Genomic DNA, 24,928 nt, shown 5'->3' on the forward strand with positions numbered 1-24,928 from the left:
TAGAGACGGAGCGCAAGCTCGGGTTAGGGAAGAAGAATTTGGTAATAACAGATTAGTAGAAAACCTTCCTTGATGATACAACACTGTTAATTATGCCTTACATGTCTGGCGTCCTTGAACGAACAGCAATGGGTGTCTGAGGCCTTTAAGACACATAGTGTATATTCTTTGCTGCGTAGGTAGCTTCCACATTTCAGGAAATCATTAATAAAGTGCTGTCTTTTTTTAATCTTTCCCGAGGAGAATAAGATGAACGAAGGGTATGTCCTTCCCCTCCACTATTCCTCAGATTAGCAATTATTGGCAACATCCTTTGCTTGTAATGGCATAGATCGAGCGTAGCTGACACACATCACGCCTTAATGTGTAGTCTCTCCTGTGTATGTAGGTGGTTTTTTATTTATTTATTTTTTATTCCTCAGTCTTCTGACTACTTTGATATGGCCCGCCACGGATACGAGGTGCATTCAAGTTCTAAGGCCTCCGATTTTTTTTCTCCGGACTGGAAAGAGATAGAAACATGCGCATTGTTTTAAAATGCGGCCGCGTTCATTGTCAATACGTCCCAGAGATGGCAGATGGAATTTTACCGCCAGCGGCGAGAATGAGAACTGTTTTAAATACTTAAAATGGCGACGTTTTCCTTACTTGAACAGCGTGCAATCATTCGTTTTCTGAATTTGCTTGGTGTGAAACCAATTGAAATTCATCGACAGTTGAAGAAGACATGTGGTGATGGAGTTATGGATGTGTCGAAAGTGCATTCATGGGTGCGACAGTTTAATGAAGGCAGAACATCGTGTGACAACAAACCGAAACAACCTCGGGCTTGCACAAGCCGGTCTGACGACATGATCGAGAAAGTGGAGAGAATTGTTTTGGGGGATCGCCAAATGACTCTTGAACAGATCGCCTCCAGAGTTGGCATTTCTGTGGGTTCTGTGCACACAATCCTGCATGATGACCTGAAAATGCGAAAAGTGTCATCCAGGTGGGTGCCACAAATGCTGACGGACGACCACATGGCTGCCCGTGTGGCATGTTGCCAAGCAATGTTGACGCGCAACGACAGCATGAATGGGACTTTCTTTTTGTCGGTTGTGACAATGGATGAGACGTGGATGCCATTTTTCAATTCAGAAACAAAGCGCCAGTCTGCTCAATGGAAGCACACAGATTCACCGCCACCAAAAAAATTTCGGGTAACCGCCAGTGCTGAAAAAATGATGGTGTCCATGTTCTGGGACAGCGAGGGCGTAATCCTTACCCATTGCATTCCAAAGGGCACTACGGTAACAGGTGCATCCTACGAAAATGTTTTGAAGAACAAATTCCTTCCTGGACTGCAACAAAAACGTCCGGGAAGGGCTGCGTGTGTGCTGTTTCACTAAGACAACGCACCCGCACATCGAGCTAACGTTACGCAACAGTTTCTTCATGATAACAACTTTGAAGTGATTCCTCATGCTCCCTACTCACCTGACCTGGCTCCGAGTGACTTTTGGCTTTTTCCAACAATGAAAGACACTCTCCATGGCCGCACATTCACCAGCCGTGCTGCTATTGCCTCAGCAATTTTCCAGTGGTCAAAACAGACTCCTAAAGAAGCCTTCGCCGCTGCCATGGAATCATGGCGTCAGTGTTGTGAAAAATGTGTACGTCTGCAGGGCAATTACGTCGAGAAGTAACGCCAGTTTCATCGATTTCGGGTGAGTAGTTAATTAGAAAAAAAATCGGAGGCCTTAGAACTTGAATGCACCTCGTACGTCCTTTGTATCAGAGTAGCACTTGCTCTCGTCGTCCTCAATTACTTTTAGGTTTATTTCAATCTCTGTCTTCCGCTGCAGTTTTTAAACTCCCTCTAGTAGGCCTACAATGAAAGTAATATTCACCGATGTCTTAACACGTGTTCTGTCATCTGGTCCTGTCTTCTTCTCAGTGTTTCCCACGTTTCTTTCTTACTGATTCTGCGGAGAACCTCATCATTCCTTATCTTATCAGTTTATTTTAATTTCAACATCCTTCTATAGCACTAAATTTCAAACACTTCGATTCTCTTCTATTCCGGTTTCCCTGCGGTCCATGATTCAACACCATACATAGAATGCTGCGCTCCAAACGTACAATCTCAGAAATTTCTTCCTTAAATTAAGGATTACGTTTCATACTAGTAAACCTCTTGTGACCAGGAACGCCCCCTTTGCCTTTGTTAGCCTGTTTCTTACGTCTTCCTTGCTTCGTTCGTCATGTGTTATTTTGTTTCCAAGGTAGTAGAATTCCTTAATTTCATCTTCTTCATGGTCACCAATTTTTATGTTAAGTTTCACGCTAGTCTCATTTCTGCCGCTCCTCTTTACTCTCGTTTTTCTTCGGTTTACCTTCAATCCATATTCGGTACTCATTATACTGTTCATTCCATTCAACAGGTCCTGTAATTCTTCTTCACTTTCACTAAGAATAGCAATGTCATTAGCGAATCTTAAAATTGATATCCTTTCACCCTGAATTTTAAATTCACTCATGAACCTTTCTTTTATTTCCCTCATTACTTCTTCGATGTATAGATTAAGTATTAGACGCGAAAGACTGCACCCATGTCTTACACACTTTTTAATCCGAATACTTCATTCTTCATCTTCCATTTTATTTTTGCCTCTTGGTTCTTACACATTTTGTATATTACCCGCTTTTCCCTATTGCTTATTCCTATTTTTCTGAAAATTTCGAAAATCTTGTCCCATTTTACATTGTCAAACTTTTTTGTAGGTCAGCAAATCTAATGAACGCGTCTTGATTTTTCTTAGGCCTTGCTTTCATTATCAAGTGCAATGTCAGAATGGCCTCTCTAATGCCTTTACCTTTCCAAAAGCCGAACTGATCGTCATCTAACAAATCCTCCGTTTTCTTTCCATTCTTCTGCATATTCTTTTTCTCAGTAATCTGGATACATGAGACGTTACCCTTATTGTACGACAGGTCTCGCACTTACCTGCCCTTGCTGTCTTCGTGATTGTGCGGATGATATTTTTCCGAAAGACTGATGGTATGTCTCCAACCTCATTAGTCTCTACACACCAGCCTGAAAAGTCATTGGTTGCCACTTTCCCCATTTATTTTAGAAATCCCAATTTAAGGTTGTCTCTCTTCGGCCTTATTTGATCGCAAGTCTTCCAAAGCTCCGTTTAACTCCGACTTAATATTGAATCCCCTATGTCTTCCACCTCGATTCCCATTTCTTCTTCTATCACATCATTAGTCAAGTAGTTCGCCTGGTAGAGGCTCTCAGTGTATTCTTTCCATCTAGCTACTCTCTCCTCTGCGATTAATAGTGGAATCCCCGTTACGCTCTTAATGTTGACGCCCTCACTTTTAACTTCATCGATCATTTCATTTTCAATTTTTTTATATTTTTCCTGCAGCTATTCCACCTTGGCTTCCCTGTTCTTCCTATTTATTTCAATCCTAAGTGACTTATATTGCTGTATGCCTATCTTTCCCTGAACGTTTTTGTCCCTCCTCCTTCGTCGATCGGTTGAAGCATTTCTTCCTTTACCCGAAGTTTCTTCGCAATTACTTACCTTGTACCTATGCTTGTCTGTCGAACTTTTGTGATTGCCCCTTTTAGAATTGTCCAATCCTAATGAACCGCAAATTGGGTATTCACTAGCGCAGTATGTACGCCTCAGAGAAATTCAAACACTTTCCATCATCCTCAGAACTTCAGTATCGCACTTCTTTCCACATTGGTTTTTCCAGACTATTCTCTTAAATTAGAGTCTATTCTTCCTCATTACTAAGTTGTGATCTGAGTCTATATCTGCTCCTGAGTATGCCTTACAACCCAGCATCTGATTTCGGAATCTCTGACTGACCATGACGCAACCAGTCTTCCCATGTCTCCAGGCCTTTTCCAAATATATCTCCTCCGCTTGTGATTTTTGAACAATGTGTACGCTATTACTAACAGAAATTTATTGAAGGACTCAGTTATTCTTTCTTTCTTCTCTCTCATTCCAGTTATCAAGCCCAAATCCTCCAGGCACTCTGTCTTCTATTCATTCCCCTATTACCTCGTTCCAGTTCCCCATGATTATTAGATTATCATTTCCCTTTACGTACTGAATCATCCATTCAGTCCTCACATATTTTTTCTTTCTCTTCATCTTCTGTTTGTGACATTGGCATGTGCACTTGAACTATTATTGTTCACGTTGGTTTGTTGTCGATTCTGTTGAGAACGCCGGCCGGTGTGGCCGAGCGGTTCTAGGGGCTACAGTCTGGAACCGAACGACCGCTACGGTCGCAGGTTCGAATCCTGCCTCGGGCATGGGTATTTGTGGTGTCCTTAGGTTAGTTAGGTTTAAGTAGTTCTAGGGGACTGATGACTTCAGATGTTAAGTCCCATAGTGATCAGAGCCATTTGAACCATTTGCTGAGAACAACCGTATAGTTGAACTGTTCACAGTAACTCACTCTCTGTCCTATGTTTATATACATAATGGATCCTACTCCCGTTATACCATTTTCAGCTGCTATTGATATTACCCTATATTCTTCTGATCACAAATCCTTATCTCCTTACTATTTCACTTCACTGACACCCACCATATCTAGAACGAATCTTTGCATTTCCCTTTTTAGATTTTCTAGCTCCCATACCACGTTCAAACCTCTGGCGTTCCACGCTCGTATTCGTAGAATGTGACCCATTCACTGGTATTCAATATTTTTCTCACGGTTACCTCCCCCTTGGCAGTGCCCTCTCGGAGATCCGAATAGGGGGACTGGAATGTTTTGCCAACAGAGAGATCATCATGACACGTTTGTTTTCAGTTACAGGCCACCAGTCCTGTTGATACGCACTATGTATTTTTAATGCAGTGGTTTCCGTTGCCTTCTATATGCCGTGGATTACTGCTGATTCTTCCGCATTTTAGGATCATTTTCCGACCCTAAGGGCAAGACACTGCCCTGAAATTCTGTCCGCTCCTCCACCCTCATCGACAAGGTAGTTGGCAGAACGAGGATGACGCCATATACCGTAAGTCTTCGGCCACCATTTCTGATGATTTTTATTCAGAAATTAAGCAATGACTATGTGCGAACCCGGGACGCAGCACGTTTTGAATACTGATACTGTGTCCCGTCGCCAACATGAGTGCTGTGGCTGTATTCGTTACTGTTCGTGGCTGTAACCTGAAGTAGAGAAGGCGCGGATACTCGCACCAATATAGGTTTTGGAACCACGGCAATAGTGAGGTTAACCTCGAATAGAGATCTGGAGAAGTAAAATACATGGGAATTAAGCCGAGGATATGAAGGTGGAACTTGCTGCTGGTCACGGCAAGTCTGATATGACATGGAAGGCGCTAAACAGAATGTGGATTTGAGTGATGTGGTACGAGGAAAATCTAAGGAAGTAGGTTCAAATGGTTCAAATGGCTCTGAGCACTATGGGACTCAACTGCTGTGGTTATCAGTCCCCTAGAACTTAGAACTACTTAAACCTAACTAACCTAAGGACATCACACACATCCATGCCCGAGGGAGGATTCGAACCTGCGACCGTAGCAGTCGCACGGTTCCGGACTGCGCGCCTAGAACCGCGAGGCCACCGCGGCCGGCAAGGAAGTAGGGACAGGTCAATATATAGGCGCAATGAGTGTGCGGGTGAACTGCAAGACGTAAGACACTTTCTTGTCTGTAAGAGGCTGCGTGAACCCTATGTACGATCGACTTAACAGCTAACGAAAAAGCTGACCAAACAGCAGAATTTTGAGCTCGATGGTCAATTTGATATCTTTGCTTTTATAGTGGATTTATTTGATATGTATTGTTTGTAATATTGATTTTATTTGTACATTTCATTAATTGCTGTATAATTTCGTAATCGGATATCCTTGATGGTGAAAATGGTAATAGCACAAATAATAATTATTATAACAACTTTTCAGAGTTCGTCGTCCTAAAACTGTTCATACGTGGAAATGATCTATTTGTGATTGTGTATGGCCACCGTTAAATTTTTTACAGTTACTATTCAAATAAATCCACATAAAATAAGGAAGTCATACTCTCCACCTTCCACAAATATCCAATTATTTACAAGCGTTCCGTTGTGCCGGCTGCTGTCAGGCAATACTGAAGGAAATAAATCATTGTTTTAAGGTCCCGTGAACATCATCATTAAGAGACGAAGCACTGGCTTAGTTGAAGGAGAGGAAGATAAGGAAAGATCACATAATTCATCGGAAGGAATCTAGGAAAACTGGGAGAAACCTAAATCAACATCGTCAGAAGGGTTCAAATGGCTCTAAGCACTATGGGACTTAACATATCGCCAGAAGGGAATTTCCCATTTCATCGCATCATGGGCTCCGTATCACAGATCATTGTGCCACTGCAGTCGGTGTCATCCTAAAATGTCTATCAGTCACTGAAGAAAGGCCTTCTGTGTATTCTTCAGTCACGTGTCAGGCGGTCAGAACTTTCTTACAGTTCTAGTAAATTATCTGTTCATGTAATATGGACGATTTCTGGAAACGAAAATCTTGACAGTAGATGTTACAGATACTGTGAAGAGCTGCGGCGGGTCAGTCATCCTATGTGTGACTCTTGAGTGACTTTCCACACTCAAACAGACGAGAGCTATTGAACGTCTGTAAAATTATAGAAACACATTCGGCCCGATAAGTTAACAAAGTTTATATTTTCAGCTTCATCTGGAGGCCACTGAAAAATTATCATCTTTTGTGTGACAAGGCAACTATTTTTTTCGGTAAGTGTTCTTCCCTCCGATAATAATCAACTACAGATGCGTTACAGGTTAGCTGCTGTTACATAAGAGTTTAAGAGTTTAGAAACTCATTGGAATCTCGTTAGACCAGTCGTCTTCGCAGCTTCGACAGTAACAATTACGTAAATGAGACTTCATCATGTTTTTTTGGATATTTTGTAGCTGCTGCGACAGGGAGGTAACATTTGTGTTCGAGTACTGGGAATCATCAAGTTCTGCACCTGCGCTATGGCCACGCTGCTCACCTTGTGAAATCTTGTCGTATTAAAGGCAGCATGTGGCATGTACACTTTCTCTCATCATTGACGACTTTCACTCGGAACCAGAACCTCTTCCGGGCTTTTCCTGAATTCCGGACCAGAATATTGAAGTGAAAATCTTTAACACGCTTCTCGCTCCCCTGATTTATCAAAGCTCCCGACCATTACCTTTACACTACTGTAATGGCGTCCTCTCTGCCGTCGTCCTTCTCAAACGTAACAAAACTCAGTACTCCAGTTGATTAGCTTTAAATCGTGATACACGTCCTCTAAGCCTATAATTTCACTTCTGTACAGCAGGTACCCGTAAAACAATCAGCACCGGCGTGCGTCCATCAGTACCGAGGATTTGTAGCAGCTGCTCAGATTGAACGTCCCAGTAGTCACAAATGGCCTACCGTGGATTACATAGGAATCATTAAAATGCAGTTAAACAACATCATGTACGCTTGTCACCACAAAATGCAGTAAACTTTCTTCCCCTCATCCCATCGTATTTTTATTCAAATTTCTAGCAGTGACTGTATTCGAACCCGCGACGCTGGCTTAACTGACCTATCGCCAACCCGAAAGCAGTGGCTGTATTCGTTAGCTGACTGTAACATGAAGCAGAGACAACATACAAGAAGCAATTTTCATAAAAGTAATATTCATATATTTTATTAATTCTGGAAATATCTTCCGTCATTCGTTTGTAGCAACCGTCGCCAGAAACGTGCGTTCAATGTCATACTTCTATTGTTTCTGTGCAACTACCAGGGTCTTCCTCTTGCAAAAGTTAGCTACTTCGCATTCGATACTATATCTTGCTGATATTTTTATTTGTTTATCAGTTGATTTAAGAGAATATTTTTTATTCTACTACGATCGCATTTCAATAAAGCAGTAACTCCTCCATTACCCTCTGCCTCTGTAAAAAAACAATGGTGTTACGACAGCAAAGGATTCCGATAATTTTTTTCATTTACTGATAGTTTGTAAGTTTAGGCAAGTAAGTCTTTTGCACCTCAATACTGCTGAACAGCCGTGTTTTCCACTGAAACAAATTTTTCGGATTAACATGAACGATCTAAACTCTGCTCAGACAGCTTTATCATTTCCTTCGTCATTGCTAATTACTTTTTCTGTATATTGATTTAATTCAACGGACTGCATTTCCGAAGTATAATGCGCTCAGTTTCTTACATCGGGACCGCGATTTCCTGCTTTTAATACACTGCTGGCCGTTAAAGCTGCATCACCAGCAATAGCAACAAATAACGAAAATTTACTTATGTGCGTTTAGAGAATACTAAAAAGAATCCTTAATTAAATTTGGAAATGAACAGGGTGCAAAATTTAGTACACGGAGTTGCTACGTCTGATAGCAACAAAGGCGCTGACGCGTGTGGTCATCGAATCGAAATAAGCTTGCATCATTAGCCAATAAGGAAAAACTTCAAGGAAGAGGCACTAAAGATATCTTGAGCTACCTTTACTTTTATGGCAATAAAAAAAATCAAGTCACATGCAAAGTTTATTATTATAATATAAGGGCAAGGTTCCAATGACGACGTCATCTGGAGCCGTCCGCTGTGGCCGAGCAGTTCTAGGCGCTTCAGTCTGGAACAGCGCTGCTCCGTGTTGGCTCGAATTTCTCTTATCTTCTGTTCACGGCCTTTTCGCTAGATGTACGTGGGAGGAAGTTATACATTGGTTGACTCTTCTAGGAACACACACACACACGGAATTTTAATAGTAGACCGTACAATTATGCAGAACGCCCCTTCTGTAGCGTCTGCCACTGGAGCTGACTGAGCATGTCCGTAACGCTTTCGTGATTACTAAATGAACCCGTAACGAAACGTGCTGCTCTTCTTTGGATCTTCACTATTTCCTCTATCAATCCTATCTGGTGCAGATTCCAGACTGATGAGCAGTATTCAACTATTGGTCAAAAGAGTACCTTGTAAAGTCCTTTGTTAATAGACTACATTTCCTAATGATTCTTCTAGGGCATCTGTCTGGCATATGCCTTATCAGCAATTAATTTTATGCGGTCGTTCCACGTCAGATCACCCCGTACACATACTCCTGGATATTTTAAGGGAGTGACTGATTCCAGTGAGTGTTCTGCAAACGTGTGATCATACAATAAAGGGGCTTTCCGTCTCTGTATTCACAATACGTTGCATTTCTTTATGTTGAGAGTCAATTGCCACTCCCTGTACCAAGCGTCAATCCTCTTCAGGTCTTCCTGCATTTCGCCACAACTCTCTACAGTTTCCACTTTTCTGTATACAACAGCATCATCCGATAAAAGCCTCTTGGAACCTCCGACGTTATATACTATATCATTTATGTATATCGTCAAAAATAATGGTCCTATGACACTCCCTTGGAGAAAGCAGAAAGTTACTTTCCCTTCTAAAGACTTCTTTCCTTTGAGAACGACCTGTTCTGTCCTGTTGTCACAAACTCTTCAGTCCAGTCACACAGCTGGTCTCATAATAAGTACACTCGTGTTTTGCTCATTAGGAGGCAATGCGGAACTTTATCGAATGCCTTAAGGAATATGGCATCTACCTGGGCGCCCGTACCTACTGTTTCTACGTCTCGGTGGACGGACAGAGCAAGCTCGGCTTCGACGATCTTTGTTTTAGGAACCTATGTTGATTCCTACAGAGGAGACGAAATGATGATTTCCTAGAAATTTTTGTCAGAAATGTGGAAAAATGTGCTTTCATGCAGTAAAAGCAACATATACACTGATGAGCCAAAACATTATGAGCACCTATTTAAAAGAGTGCTGGTCCGCTTCCGGGCCGCAGTTCAGCAGTTATTCTGCGTGACATGGATTTGACAAGTATTTGATAGGTTGCCAGAGGTTTGTGCACCAGATGCCTACCCACAGGTCACACACTACCCGCAATTTAGTTGGAAGCGGAGCTGGCACCCGAAAGCGTCCCAGTGGCTTTCGTCGTATTCAGATAAGCCGAATTTGATGGCCAAGACATCAATGTGAGTTCACTCTCATGCTTCTCAGCACGATTCTGGCTTGTGACACGGACAATTATCCTTCAGGAAGATACCATTGCTGCTTAGGAAGATATCAAGCATAAGGGGTTACAGGTGGTCCACAATAATGTTCACGCAGTCCACAGCTGTCATGGTGCCTTCAATTACTACCACAGGTCCCATGGAAGCCCAGGTGAATGTCCCCCATAACATAATACTGCTGCCACCAGCTTGTGTCCGTGGCGTGCTACATGTTTCGAGCAGGCGCTAGCCTGGATGACCGCGGATGTAAACACGACCGTCGACCTGGTTTAACAATAAACGGGAGTCATTTCCCGTGCCCACTGTAATCACAAATGACGATGTTGTTGGATCAGCATGGGAATACGTAGGGGTCTTCTGCTGCGGAACACCATGTTCAACGCTGTGTGCTGAACGGTGTCTTCCAAAACGCTTGTGCCTGAGCCAGCACTGTACTGTCGTCAGATCTGCCACAGATCGCCGCCTATCCGGCTTTGGAGAGCGAGCAAGCCTTTGATCCGTATGTTCTGTGACGAGGTATGAACGTCCAACTTCTTGTCGCCTACTTGGGGTTTCAGCATTCTTCAACCACCTCCCATAGATGCTGACGAAAACAGCACGCGAACAGCCTACCAACTTCGCCGTTTCTGAGATGCTCGCTCCCAGGCACCGGGCCACAACAATCTGACTTTTGTCAAAGTCGCTTAAGTCGGCGGATTTCCGCATTTGTGCCACTTATCGTCGCTAGAATGAGTCCCCATTCGTCTCTGCTCCGCTCATATACTTCTCTTACCGCGTCACGTGCCCTCGCCACCACCAGGCAGCATACAACCGCGCGTTGGCCTGTGGTCATAATGTTTTAGCTCATCAATGTATATTCGCACATCACAAATACCAGAGTGAGTGATGTAAAAATTTCAGCGATACCAGTATGCTACTGAGAATGTCCAAAAGTTTGACAGTGCCAGCATCGAAATTTATAGAAGTGCACGGTTCGGTCATTCATTGGTAACAGATCAAGACAGGCAATTCTTTGTTTATACAGTTTCACGCTTCTCTGAATTCTAACACTAACAACTGGCTTCAAGTTTATCAACCGTTGCAACTTAGCGTTGCAAGCTGCAGACTATTCAGTGTTGAGCCGGCCGGAGTGACCGAGCGGTTATAGGCGCTTCAGATCGGGACCGCGCGACCGCTACGGTCGCAGGTTCGAATCCTGCCTCGGGAATGGATGTGTGTGATGTCCTTAGGTTATTTAGGTTTCAGTAGTTCTAAGTTCTAGGGGACTGATGACCTCAGTTGTTAAGTCCCCTAGTGCTCAGAGCCATTTGAACTATTCATTGTTGTCTGTTGCTCTACCTGCGTTAGGCTTCGGGGTTCTGACAATTGGTGAATGTTAGTAACGTCGAAGCAAATGTCAGAAATCAACAGATTAACGGATGACACCGGGAATTATTGAAATACTTGAGCAATTGTTTAAACTTAAAAAGTAGTGAGTGTTTTCGAGTGCGAATTGCTGAATGCTTTCCTGACATTTTTATTTGTGGATAGCTAGAATTTCGTGACGTTGGCAGCGAAGGAACGTGGAAACTGTATGGTGTTCACATAATACTTTCCAACACACAGATCTGAAGTGTTCTGTGACACAGTGAAGACAGTGCCGTGTTTAATGACAAGGCTAGAAACGCCACACAGCTATTGGGGGCGATGGTGGAGAAAAACGAAACACGTTTTTGTTTATTACTAGGATATTCTTCCAACAGGTCTTGGTCATTATGTAGTCGGAGCTTAATACAGAGAAGCGATATTGCATATCGAGGAAGCAACCTTGCGAGATAAACTCGGCCCAATTCACTAGAAATCACTGCGCACAAATATTCTATCGGACACCGCAGAGCCCTGTTGATAACCAGAATCTAAGGGCTTATCTAATCTGTGCTGTATCAGCTCGAGACAACGGGTATCATAATCCATCTGATTAGGCTACATATTTTCAGTCCTCTGTCGGGTTGTGAGCGAATTGCAGAGGAGCAAAGTTTTCGTCTGGTCTTCTTAATTTTCCTCTTACGTAACGTTGGAATGAAGCAGAGAAAAGCAATCCAGTATAAGATGAATGGGAAGCTTTGAGAGATGAAATAAAGAAGACAGCAAAGGATTACATACATAAAAAGTCAATGGCAAGCAGAAATCCTTGGATAACACAGGAGATACTGAATTTAATTGACGAAAACACAAAATGTAAAAATATGCAGCAAATGAAGCAGGCGAAAGAGAATATAAATGTCTAAAAATTGAAACTGACAGAAAATGTACAATGACTAAGCAGAAATGGTTAGAGTTCAAATGCAAGACTGTAGAAGCATGCATGACTAGGGGAAATATAGATACTGCCTATAGGAAAGTGAAAGAGACCTTCTAAAAAAGAGAAGCAACTGTATGAATATCAAGAGCTCAGATGGCAAACCAGTACTGAACAAAGAAGGGAAAATTTCAAGTCTCTAACTCATCGTGAAATGATAGTGGTAAACAAAGGACGACCCACCACATACTAGACAAAACAGCGAGTTAGTATTGCATTGCCATCCAGTTCTGAGCTATGTTTATAATTTCAAGTCTTTAGCTCATCGAGATTTAAGTTTAAAGTCAATTCCAAAATTTGAAAATTTGTCCACTCAAGTACGGCCTGGAATGCATTCCAAAACTATCCACACAACATGCAGATCGTGCAGGGCAGCCAAGACGTGAGGCGATACAAACATTTTTCACCCCCACCACTACCCCTACCAAACAGCCTGACAAGAAAGCCAATTCATATTGCATTGTCATCCAGTTCTGAGCTATGTTTAAAATTTCATATATCTACCTCTTTGTGAGATTAGTTTCTAGTCAACTGCAAAATTTGTACCGAATAGAGAGACAGAAACGAAACTGACCTAATAAAGACGTACGACCATACGACTTACTTAGAAGACAGTATAAAGAGAGGAAAACGTACCTTTATAACATTTATAGATTTAGAGAAAAATTTTGACAATATTGACAGGACTAAACTCTTGGTAATTTTGAAGGTAATAGGGATAAAATACAGAGAGATCAAGGTATCAGGAACCAAACTGCAACTGTAATAGTCAAAGGATCTGAAAAGGAAGCAGTAGCTGAGATGCGAGGAGACAGGATTGTAGATTATCGCTGTTGTCCAATCTGTACATACAGCAAACAGAAAAGAAGACCAAGAAGAAATTGAAAAAGAAATTAAAGTTCAGAGAGAAGAAACGAAAGCTTTGAGGTGTGCTGATGACGCTGTAATTTTTTCAGAGACAGCAAGAGCAGTTGAATGGAGTGGACAATGTATTGCAAAGAGGTTGTAAGATGAACATACACAAAAGTGAAATATGGGTAATAGAATGTAGCCGAATTAAACCAGGCAGTGCTGAGGGAATTAGATACTAAAAGTAGTAGATGAGTTTAGCTATTTGCGCATATGGCCAAAGTAGAGACAATATAAAATACGGTCTGACAATAGCAAGGAATGCATTTCCGGGAAAGAGGATTCTGTTAACACTGAATAAAATGTTCAGTGTTACGAAGTCTTCTCTGAACGTACTTGTCTGAAGTGTATACTTGAGGAAAATGAAACGTAGACGATAAGCAGTCAGACAAGAAGAAAATAGAGGCTTTCGCGATGTGGTGCTGTGAATACGGAAGATTAGACAGGTATATCGAATAACTGTGAAAGAGATAAAGAATTGAATTGGGAAGAAAAGAAATTTATGGCATAACTTGACTAAAAGAACGGATCGGTTGATAGGACACACCGTGCGACATCAGCGAATAGTCAATTTGGTAATGGAGAGAAGTGTAAGGGGTAAAATTTGTACAGGGAGACCTAGGCATGAATATAGTAAGCAGGTTCAAATGAAAAAAGACTCACCACGTAGGAATTGTCCGAATGGCAGGGAAGTCGGTAGATGTGATGTACACGTACAGACAAACGAATGACTACAATTTCAGAAAAGTTGGATTATTTACCTCTGGCCCTTATACAAGTAGTTATTCGGCTTGGCATTGACTGACAGAATTGTTGAATGTCCTTCTGAGTCATATCGTGCCAGATACCGTCTAGTAAGGTCATCCGAAGACCAGTATCAGTTGCAAAGCGATTTAGAAAAGATTGCTGTATGGTGTGGCAGGTGGCAGTTGACGCTAAATAACGAAAAGTGTGAGGTGATCCACATGAGTTCCAAAAGAAATCCGTTGGAATTCGATTACTCGATAAATGTACAATTCTCAAGGCTGTCAATTCAACTAAGTACCTGGGTGTTAAAATTACGAACAAATTCAGTTGGAAAGACCACATAGATAATATTGTGGGGAAGGCGAGCCAAAGGTTGCGTTTCATTGGCAGGACACTTAGAAGATGCAACAAGTCCACTAAAGAGACAGCTTGCACTACACTCGTTCGTCCTCTGTTAGAATATTGCTGCGCGGTGTGGGATCCTTACCAGGTGGGAATGACGGAGCACATCGAAAGGGTGCAAAAAAGGGCAGCTCGTTTTGTATTATCACGTAGTAGGGGAGAGAGTGTGGCAGATATGATACGCGGATTGGGATGGAAGTCATTACAGCAAAGACGTTTTTCGTCGCGGCGAGATCTACACTCCTGGAAATGGAAAAAAGAACACATTGACACCGGTGTGTCAGACCCACCATACTTGCTCCGGACACTGCGAGAGAGCTGTACAAGCAATGATCACACGCACGGCACAGCGGACACACCAGGAACCGCGGTGTTGGCCGTCGAATGGCGCTAGCTGCGCAGCATTTGTGCACCGCCGCCGTCAGTGTCAGCCAGTTTGCCGTGGCATACGGAGCTCCATCGCAGTCTTTAACACTGGTAGCATGCCGCGACAGCGTGGACGTGAACCGTATGTGCAGTTGACGGACTTTGAGCGAGGGCGTATAGTGGGCATGCGGGAGGCCGGGTGGACGTACCGCCGAATTGCTCAACACGTGGGGCGTGAGGTCTCCACAGTACATCGATGTTGTCGCCAGTGGTCGGCGTAAGGTGCACGTGCCCGTCGACCTGGGACCGGACCGCAGCGACGCACGGATGCTCGCCAAGACCGTAGGATCCTACGCAGTGCCGTAGGGGACCGCACCGCCACTTCCCAGCAAATTAGGGACACTGTTGCTCCTGGGGTATCGGCGAGGACCATTCGCAACCGTCTCCATGAAGCTGGGCTACGGTCCCGCACACCGTTAGGCCGTCTTCCGCTCACGCCCCAACATCGTGCAGCCCGCCTCCAGTGGTGTCGCGACAGGCGTGAATGGAGGGACGAATGGAGACGTGTCGTCTTCAGCGATGAGAGTCGCTTCTGCCTTGGTGCCAATGATGGTCGTATGCGTGTTTGGCGCCATGCAGGTGAGCGCCACAATCAGGACTGCATACGACCGAGGCACACAGGGCCAACACCCGGCATCATGGTGTGGGGAGCGATCTCCTACACTGGCCGTACACCACTGGTGATCGTCGAGGGGACACTGAATAGTGCACGGTACATCCAAACCGTCATCGAACCCATCGTTCTACCATTCCTAGACCGGCAAGGGAACTTGCTGTTCCAACAGGACAATGCACGTCCGCATGTATCCCGTGCCACCCAACGTGCTCTAGAAGGTGTAAGTCAACTACCCTGGCCAGCAAGATCTCCGGATCTGTCCCCCATTGAGCATGTTTGGGACTGGATGAAGCGTCGTCTCACGCGGTCTGCACGTCCAGCACGAACGCTGGTCCAACTGAGGCGCCAGGTGGAAATGGCATGGCAAGCCGTTCCACAGGACTACATCCAGCATCTCTACGATCGTCTCCATGGGAGAATAGCAACCTGCATTGCTGCGAAAGGTGGATATACACTGTACTAGTGCCGACATTGTGCATGCTCTGTTGCCTGTGTCTATGTGCCTGTGGTTCTGTCAGTGTGATCATGTGATGTATGTGACCCCAGGAATGTGTCAATAAAGTTTCCCCTTCCTGGGACAATGAATTCACGGTGTTCTTATTTCAATTTCCAGGAGTGTATTTACGAAATTTCAGTCACCATCTTTCTCTTCCGAATGCGAAAATATTTTGTTGAGCCCAACCTACATAGGTAGGAATGATCATCAAAATAAAATAAAAGAAATCAGAGCTCGAACAGAAAGGTTTAGGTGTTCGTTTTGCCCGCGTGCTGTTCGGGAGTGGAATGGTAGAGAGATAGTATGATTGTAGTTCGACGAATCCTCTGCCAAGCACTTAAATGTGAATTGCAGAGTAGTCATGTAGATGTAGATGTAAATTCTGTCCACCTGGAGCGTTAGATTGTCAGAATCCCGAGATGGCCTATAATGCTCCAAACGTTCTCAATTGGGGAGAGGTCTGGCGACCTTGCAGGCCAAGATAGAGTTTGGCAAGCTTGAAGACAAACAGTAAAAATTCTATCTGTACGGGTGCGGGCATTATCTTGTCGAAATGTAAGTCCAGGATGGCTTGCCATGAAAGCAACAAGAATATTGTCAACTAATGTAGGTTGATTCTTACAAAGAAGAAGACAGCAACCAGTCACTATTAATACTGCTATTTATTTAAGTAAATAGCACCGTAACCGGTTTCGAACTGACAAGTTCATCATCAGACGGCTGTTCACATGATTTGCAAGATACACTTTACATAATCGTCAGTTTTCAATTTTTATTCTTCCACTGTGGTGAAATATTCTTGGTAAAATCACTCATGATTAGATACCGTAGCACTACCGAATTGCCTGGATGTTGATTGCTACATTTTAAGCTCTGTTCTGAATAGTTGTAATCTGAAAAGTGAGCAACACTCATGATGACTAAGAATCAGTTTCCCCTCTAGTAGAGTATAAAAGTATACAGAGATTTATGTAGAATCTGTCCAATTGCATTTCTTGTGTTAGTATTAACAGTAACATCTGTATTCAATGTAGTGTTAATGCACTTTGCGGAAAATAAATGCTCCTTGGCATGTCTGTGCACTGCATTGCCAGTGATTCATTAGGAATGTTGATGAAGAGTCATATAACTTTGTGAAACACTCTGTAGTAGCTTCTTGTGATATGTTGAGGTCAACAGAGTGGGGATTCACCTGCCTACTTTTCAATCTCCAAACCTACGAAGGGGGGAAGTGCATGCATGATCACAATTCATCGATTGACTTTCTCTCATACTCCTACACTCCATTCCCCTTCCTCCACCTTGCTATACTACCAGAACACAATTTGGCCCTTAATGTGGCTCCAGATGGATGTGATACACACATTTAATATTTGTTCTTAAACCACTTCACTGAACAAGACACATAAATCTTTTACCATTAAAACACTATTTTTAATAATTTGTGATTTTTCCATTCCCTGCAATGTGGTAACAATTAGTCTTAAAAATTAATTAGATCTTTTTTGTATGAAATTTGATATATTTTAATTTTGTACAGCAAAATCTTTTCCCTCAATATGTGATCATTGACTGGACTAATCATCTAAGGATGCTATATGGCCATGATATCATGATACAAGCCCTGAAGATATCCATGGTAGTAAGCATTTCCATTGCTAACCTTTTTCCTAAATATATTATTAGCCTGTGGACAAGTAGCCTGACAAAGGATATGATAAACATTATTGACACTATTGTCACTGTCATCATTGTTGTCATGGTCATCATCCTCTCCAGCCTCCATAGCCTCTGGTCATTACTGTGTGTCTTTCCTCACTGTACATGGGTACAAGTCAAAAATTAAATGGATCTTGCTGACCGTCAGCATAGCTGAAAACCAAGTTTTAAATGGTAGCCATCATCACTTTGCACAAGTTCTACATTCCATAACTTATAAAGTCAGCTTCAGTCCTTATATGCCAGAATACAACCCTAGCTAAAAAGGCTTTCCATTAAGAGTGCTTGAAAAACCATTTGAGACATCCCAGGCATTAATGACATGTGGATGTTTGCTTTCTATAGATGTATGCAGAAGTGTTCTTCTCAGCATAAACATAGTTGCAAGCAGTTATACATTTATAAAGAGAAATAAGTTGTTAAATATCTGTAGCTTTATACAGAATCTATCATTGTTGCGTACTTCAAAACACAGAATCGAAACATCATTCCATGTTACTGCAGCTTGCCTGTAAGAGCCATTCACTATTAATTGTATTCAAGCTAATTTTGTATTAGAAAAATGATGTTCCTAAGCAATCATAAATATTATGCTGTCTTGGAAAGAGAGCAAGTTCAGTCTCTTACATCACATCTTATGACTGTTTGTATAACTTTCATTTTAAACAATCCCGGCACAAAAAATAGTAATTTTTGAGAACATTTCTCATGGGGAACAACAGCTTCTCATAGTGCTTTAAAATGAACATAAACAGCCTTGGCCACAAGAAACCTTTATTTTTGTTGTTACCAGTTTCGGTCAGCTACTGACCATCTTCAGACCTCATACACAAGAAGAGGAAAATAGCAGATGGGAAACCTTCATCAGCTACTGATTTCAAGGACCAGTATGCAGGCTGCAGTTAAACTGGGTATTGTCATCCATAATGTGATGTGCATATAGACACACTCCTTCCCTTTAAAAATAAGGGCAAGAACTGCATCTATACGAACATCACATTGCATAAATAAAGTAACTTACAGTTTTAACTCACTGAGAACTTTACTGCCTACTGAGCATAAATAATAGGTATGACAGAGACAGACAGATCATGGAAACCCCATAATTTTAAAACTGTGTAGTTCACATGATAGGGGTAGGATCACAAACTGAGTTTGGTATTATAATAAAATTAAAATTCACAATAATTAGGGTAGATTTTTTTCATGCATAACTTACAAAGCAAACTTAAGTTACAGTAGTGTAAAGTACAAATGCAGCCATATGTCCTATAATAACTTAAGTTTTTGTGGAATTAATACTGTTCAAAAAAAGGACTCCACAAGACAAACACATTTTCAACAGGCATCCACAACAACTGAAAACATTGTAGACTTTCAAACACTATATGAACTCCTTTTTTCCCATCACATGCCTTCTATTCAGTGCAGGAGTGTTAAATATCCACATAATTGTTTTGTGGGATCTGTTATTCCCTTAAATGAGTGGAAAATTTCATGTGCATGTACTTTTGATTCACTCAGTTATGTTATAGTAACTGTGTCTCACGGAAATGTACCAGAAACTAAGAAAATAATTAATAGAATAAAAAATCTGCTTCAGTTTCAATAGTTTCTTATTTATTGCACAACCAGTTTCAAAGCCTAAAGTGACATCTTCAGGTGCCAACAGCTGTGAAAAAGAGGAAGAGCTACTGTCATACAAGAACTATGGGGCCAACATACCAAAATGAAAGATAAAGCCATGAAAAGGGGTGTACTCACATAATTATAGAAACATAAATGTGTGGCAGTCAGGACAGTCAGACATGGGGGCACACCCACATCAAACAAACAAATGGCACTGGAACAAAGACGCTAACATAGAGGGAGTGATGTGTACAAAAATGAACTTTATAAACCAGACCCAGGCACTGGACCAGCAAGCATGGCACCCGTCTCAATAACACAACAAGGAAGCAACTAGTACAGCTGGCCAAGAAGCCAGCTGACTGCAGTGGTGGAAGTAACTGACATAGGGGCCAACTGAAGTAGAGAGCCAAGGAAGTGCAGGAAATGGGCTGACAGAATATACTGTCCAGAATGAAATTTTCACTCTGCTTCAGAGTGTGTGCTGATATGAAAGTTAATCTGCCAGGAAGTTTCAGAATATACTGTGTATATCATTCTAACCCTGACTAAGATTTTTATGCTAAGACTTCTTTTTTGCTCTTTAAGGTGAGTCTATACATAATTACTGGTCTTAACAGCTAGCATCATTCTCCTACCACACTTCACCTGTCATTGTCTAATTGCTCAATTTTTAGATATACTTTTTTATACAATCCATACTCCATGTTTTGGTTTCAATTTTATCTTTTTTATCTTTTTACTCTAATGCACTCAGTCAATTTGACTTTTAGGCATTTTTTTCTGCACGCTCATGTTTTATGTTATTATATTTATTCTTATTTTCTAGTTCTGTTTTGTATTGATCTTGCAAATCTCACTTACATAAGTGTACAGACTAGTCAGGCCATTTCTCACACATTTTTCGCTATCTACTTCAGTTCCCTGCCTCATTGGCTCCTACATAAGCTGTTTCCACTGCCACTGTCAGCTAGCTTCCTGGCCGGCTACACTAGTCACTGCCATGTTGTGCTGTTGACACAGTTGTCATTGTTGTTGGTCTTACATTTGAGTGCAGCTACTTATTTAGTTATTACTGAATTCATTTTTGTCCAGATCCCTCCCTCTCTGTTAGCATCTTTGTTCCATTCCCCTGCATTTGTTTGATATGGGTGTGACCCCCCCCCCCCCCCCCCAATTAATGATTGGCCCAACTGCCATAATTATATGAGCACACTACTTTTCACAGTTTTACCTTTAATTTAGGTATGTCAGCTCCACAGTTCTTGTATGCTAGTAGATCCTGCTCTTGTGTGAAGTTGGTGGCACCTGAAGATGAAGCTTTGTACATAAAAACTATGCAGGCTTGTTCAAATGGTTCAGTCATGCTGATTTTGGTTTTCCATTGTTTTCCCATATCATTCTAAGGCAATGCTGGGATGATTCCTATTGATACACAATAGCCAAAACTTGCCCTATTCCTCAAACATTATTAAATTTCATAATTTTAGTAACCATTGTTATTGTTCCTGTTGTTCTTGTTTCAACATTTGATAATTCACCAGTCATAAGTTCTTGATTTAAAAAAAAAATATTCTGGTTACATAGTGAGGTATTCTGTGTTCATGTGATACAGATAAAGAGATCTGTTTGAATAAAAATGAGCAAAGAAATAAATAAAATATTGTGTTTGTTTCAGGCAAGTTTAGTGGCAAAAGATACGGAAATATTTGAGCAACTTTTTGCTCTTCAAGAAGCTGTCTTGGATCTGAAAGACCAAGTGGACTATTCAAGTTCAAGTGAATCAGCATCACCATACCAGTCACCATCTTCAACTCGATCAAATTCTAGCAGTGAAGCTGACCGAAATGTTAGAACTAAGGTGAAGTAGAACATTTTAGTAGTGCAATTAGCAGTTCAACTGTTTTGTAATAATTTATGGATCTGAATAGATGTATTAACTATACACATGCACTTACAGTGACAATTCATGGATTTACTCTATAATATGATATTCTTCTGTTCAAGTGTCTATTTCTCTGTGTGCAAAATATAAATATAGACTGTAAGTAACTCTGCAAAATTAGTTATGCAGCTGAGTATATTTTACAAACTGTTGTTAAATACTCTGAAACAGAATATGATCCAAAAAATGATGTTAGTAACAGGAAAACAAGAACATTCTTCAGTGCTCTATAACAGACTTACAAGAAAATCATAATTCTGGACAGACTACTATCTTATTAAGGCTATTTATTTTTCAACACTCTCATCTTGCATAGTTTGTGTTTGTTTATAAGAAACTTGTTCCTCAATAATGTTTTCACCACAGTAAACCAGTTACATACTGTCACCTGTATAACGGAGATAAAAGTAACATGCTTTTTCTCAACACTTCAGTAGGATTTACTGTCTCCTGAATCATGAATGGAATGATGCAGCTCATGCTTACTGTTTAGTCTGTCAATATGCCTTTAACTGTTGTTTCTAGGTCAGACAGTGCTTGGGTAGTTGCTTTACTGCAATGAGGATTGTCAGCATGGGATGTCACCAAATCACAGTACACCACAACATCATTAAGACATTAACCTACTATCATGAGACACGAAACATTGAATATCTGCCTCACAGTGATCACCTGTGGTCAACATGAACTGATAACTGCTCCTAACAGATTATGGTTTGTATGAATCCCACGAAGAATGCAACAGAACTGTGTGTTGTCTTCTGGGGGCAATGGGAGGGCTGTGTCAACTCGTAAACTAATACAGTGCACAGCCATCTCCACATTGTAAAATTGACCTCTAGGTATCTGTAACAAGCAACAACACAAACACCCAGCAATGTTGTGTGCAAAAAAGACAGTTGAGGGAACACTTAGTTTGGGATGTGGATTAAAGGCTTCAGGTTATCTTCACTAACAAGTTCACGACTTGTCTGTTAGCTGATGATTGTTGTAGAAGAGTGTGGAGGTGTCTAGTTACCACTGTACAGCTTAAACATGAACTCCCACAAGTTCAGCAGAGAGGTGGGTAAGTCACATTTTGGCTCATTATCATTAATAGATGTCAGCTGCCTCTCACCACTATCAATGGAAATATGATGACAGTGCAGTATCATGAAAGGATCCTCAAGCCTATTATCTGGTCCTACAGTCATCATTTCAGTGATGGGTTCATCTTTGAAGACAATGACACACGAGACTGCCACGACCACCTTGCGAACATTTTCCTCCAGGAGACAGGAATCAAAAAAATGTCACACCATGAATGGGAGAAATTGAATTGAGCATTGTGATGTCTCAGGAGCCCACCTCACACATTGGATGACCTCAGAAGGATCATTGTAAAGAAGTGGGTCAGGTGTGAGCAGCAACGTACTGACCACATTTTGGACAGGAAGACAAGGGGGATTGAAATATTTTACACTGAATTGGTTGAAGCAACACCATACTGAACATTACCCAAAAGCAGATTTTGATATCAGAGGTACACTATCTAAAAGGCTGCCTTTATTTTGCTTATTGCTTATTATTTATCTTATATTTTAGTTTTAGTTTCATAAGGCTTATTCTTTCATTCCTTGTTCTCCTTGAACCTAAATTCAAACAAGTTTACACATGATGCTAAACTTTTACTTTTTTGTGGGAGGGGGGGGGGGGGGGAGGATCAGTTTATGTGTGTACAATCATTTTGCTCATGTACCATGCACTAAGCCATGGGATAACTAAGGATTGTGCTTTCCAAAGCATATTTAGTCCAAACACCTTTTTCTGGCAGCTGAAAAAGTGAGTTAGGATTTCGTCAACTTGTGTATCTTTTGCACTTTTAAAAATTTCATCTGCCATAGAAATCTAAATTCATTCTATCTCATGGGATGCTATTAGCACTAACAATATATGGGCCAACAATGAAGCATCTTGGAGCTTCTGTACACACAAAAAATGTGATCTTCGCTGTTATGTAACTGTATCCTCATGAGAAAGGGCACAATGCGTACTTCATAGGAGGTTCAATGGCAGCTTTTAAAGGAGATGATGGATATTATCCTCACAGTTACAGCATTTTACACCACAGTTCTTCATACAGGGTGGTTATAAAACTACTGTTTACTTGTACCTGAGTTCATTCAAAATTAAATACCATTTTGTATTTTTATTCCAAATTAAAACATTTTTTTGTATTCATCAAATGAAATCTGTGACTTGTGAATAATAGTGTTATAGTGTTTAGCTGTATTTATTTACTTTATAAATTTTAAAATAATTGTTTTGTTTTAAGGTGTAAATTCATTTGTGTGTGTGTGTGTGTGTGTGTGCACAAGCACCCATGTGTACACATGCACAGTACTAATTGCTATCATCATTTCAGAGATCAGCTAGCTTCGTACGACAGCATGTGTCCTACCCACCTATAAAACGCAACCGATCTAATCGCATGAAAGCCACAACACCCCAACATGGCTGCCAAGATTCTTATGACTCTGGGATTCACACTTCAGATCATGAAATATTTGTGTGATTGCTCTCATGTACTGTGTATTATCAATGTGTACAGATCTTATTATCTGTAAATTGTTTTGGATTGAAGAGAGGAAAGAACTACAGTAAATATTCATTGTATAAATGGGTCAGTTCAGCAGCAACACAATAACACAATGTTACATATTTTCACATTATGATGTGAGCTACTTATAAGTACAAGTTCTGAGAAGGACTAATGTTTCATTATTACTGTGTTTATATTATGTTGGAAATAAAAATATTTATTTGAGAATGTCATCGTTTAAATGTTTTAAGTTTTGATAAATAGAAAAGTACATTGAAAGGGCATTTTTTATGGCAAGTAGTAGATATTAAGTTATGGTACTAGTACTACTAGTAGTTACATTCATCCATGGATCACATTTACAAAGATGCTGAGATTGTCATGACACTACAGTTTAAAAACATAAATATTAGTCTTATGTGCAGAGATTCACATAATTACTGGCCTACTTTGACAAGTGTGGGACATATGGTCAGCCATGGCATCATAGTAGGAAATGTCATATCATTTGTCTGAAGTTATTTAAGGAAGCAATGGAAAACATAAATCAGGATGGCCAGATGAAGATTAAAGACAGACTCCAACCTCATGAATGTACGACCAACCTGTTAAAAACTGTGCAGCCTGATTCATTTTATCCATAGTGTTCAGTTCTGTATTGTTTATAATTCTTCCAAATAAGTTATTTAATAACATAGGATGTCTCAGGAGAAATGGTCGGTATTCATGGACATTACAGAAATGATCATTCAAAGCAAAAAGTCTAGTAAACATGAGCTCTAACACGCATACCTTAAGAACTTTGAGCACTTCTTCATCTTTGATACTGTCAAACAAATCTCTTCTATTGTTTTACAGATTTTGAGAGGTATTAGTATAGACAAAATCAAGAAAAACATGTTCAGTAAACATGGGCTCTAAAACACATACCTTAAGAGCTACGAGCACTTATTCATCTTCACTATTGTGAAACACAACTCTTCTACCAACATGTGCTTATAGCTCTTAAGGTATGCATTTTATAG

The 24,928-nt window shown here is 41.1% G+C and overlaps 1 protein-coding gene across 1 annotated transcript in view; it reads left to right on the top strand.

Moving 5' to 3' along the window:
- The window catches only part of LOC126248464 (uncharacterized), a 73,052-nt gene extending 48,921 nt beyond the window's left edge, over positions 1-24,131 (top strand). The window contains exons 2-3 of the mRNA XM_049949469.1: positions 21,056-21,238; positions 23,727-24,131. Of these exons, the coding sequence (XP_049805426.1) occupies positions 21,056-21,238; positions 23,727-23,876 (333 nt within the window). The 3' untranslated portion in view covers positions 23,877-24,131. The remainder of the gene's footprint in view (positions 1-21,055; positions 21,239-23,726) is intronic.
- The last annotated feature ends 797 nt before the right edge of the window (positions 24,132-24,928 follow it).

The sequence above is a fragment of the Schistocerca nitens genome, chromosome 3, assembly GCF_023898315.1.
Source record: "Schistocerca nitens isolate TAMUIC-IGC-003100 chromosome 3, iqSchNite1.1, whole genome shotgun sequence".
NCBI lineage: Eukaryota > Metazoa > Arthropoda > Insecta > Orthoptera > Acrididae > Schistocerca > Schistocerca nitens.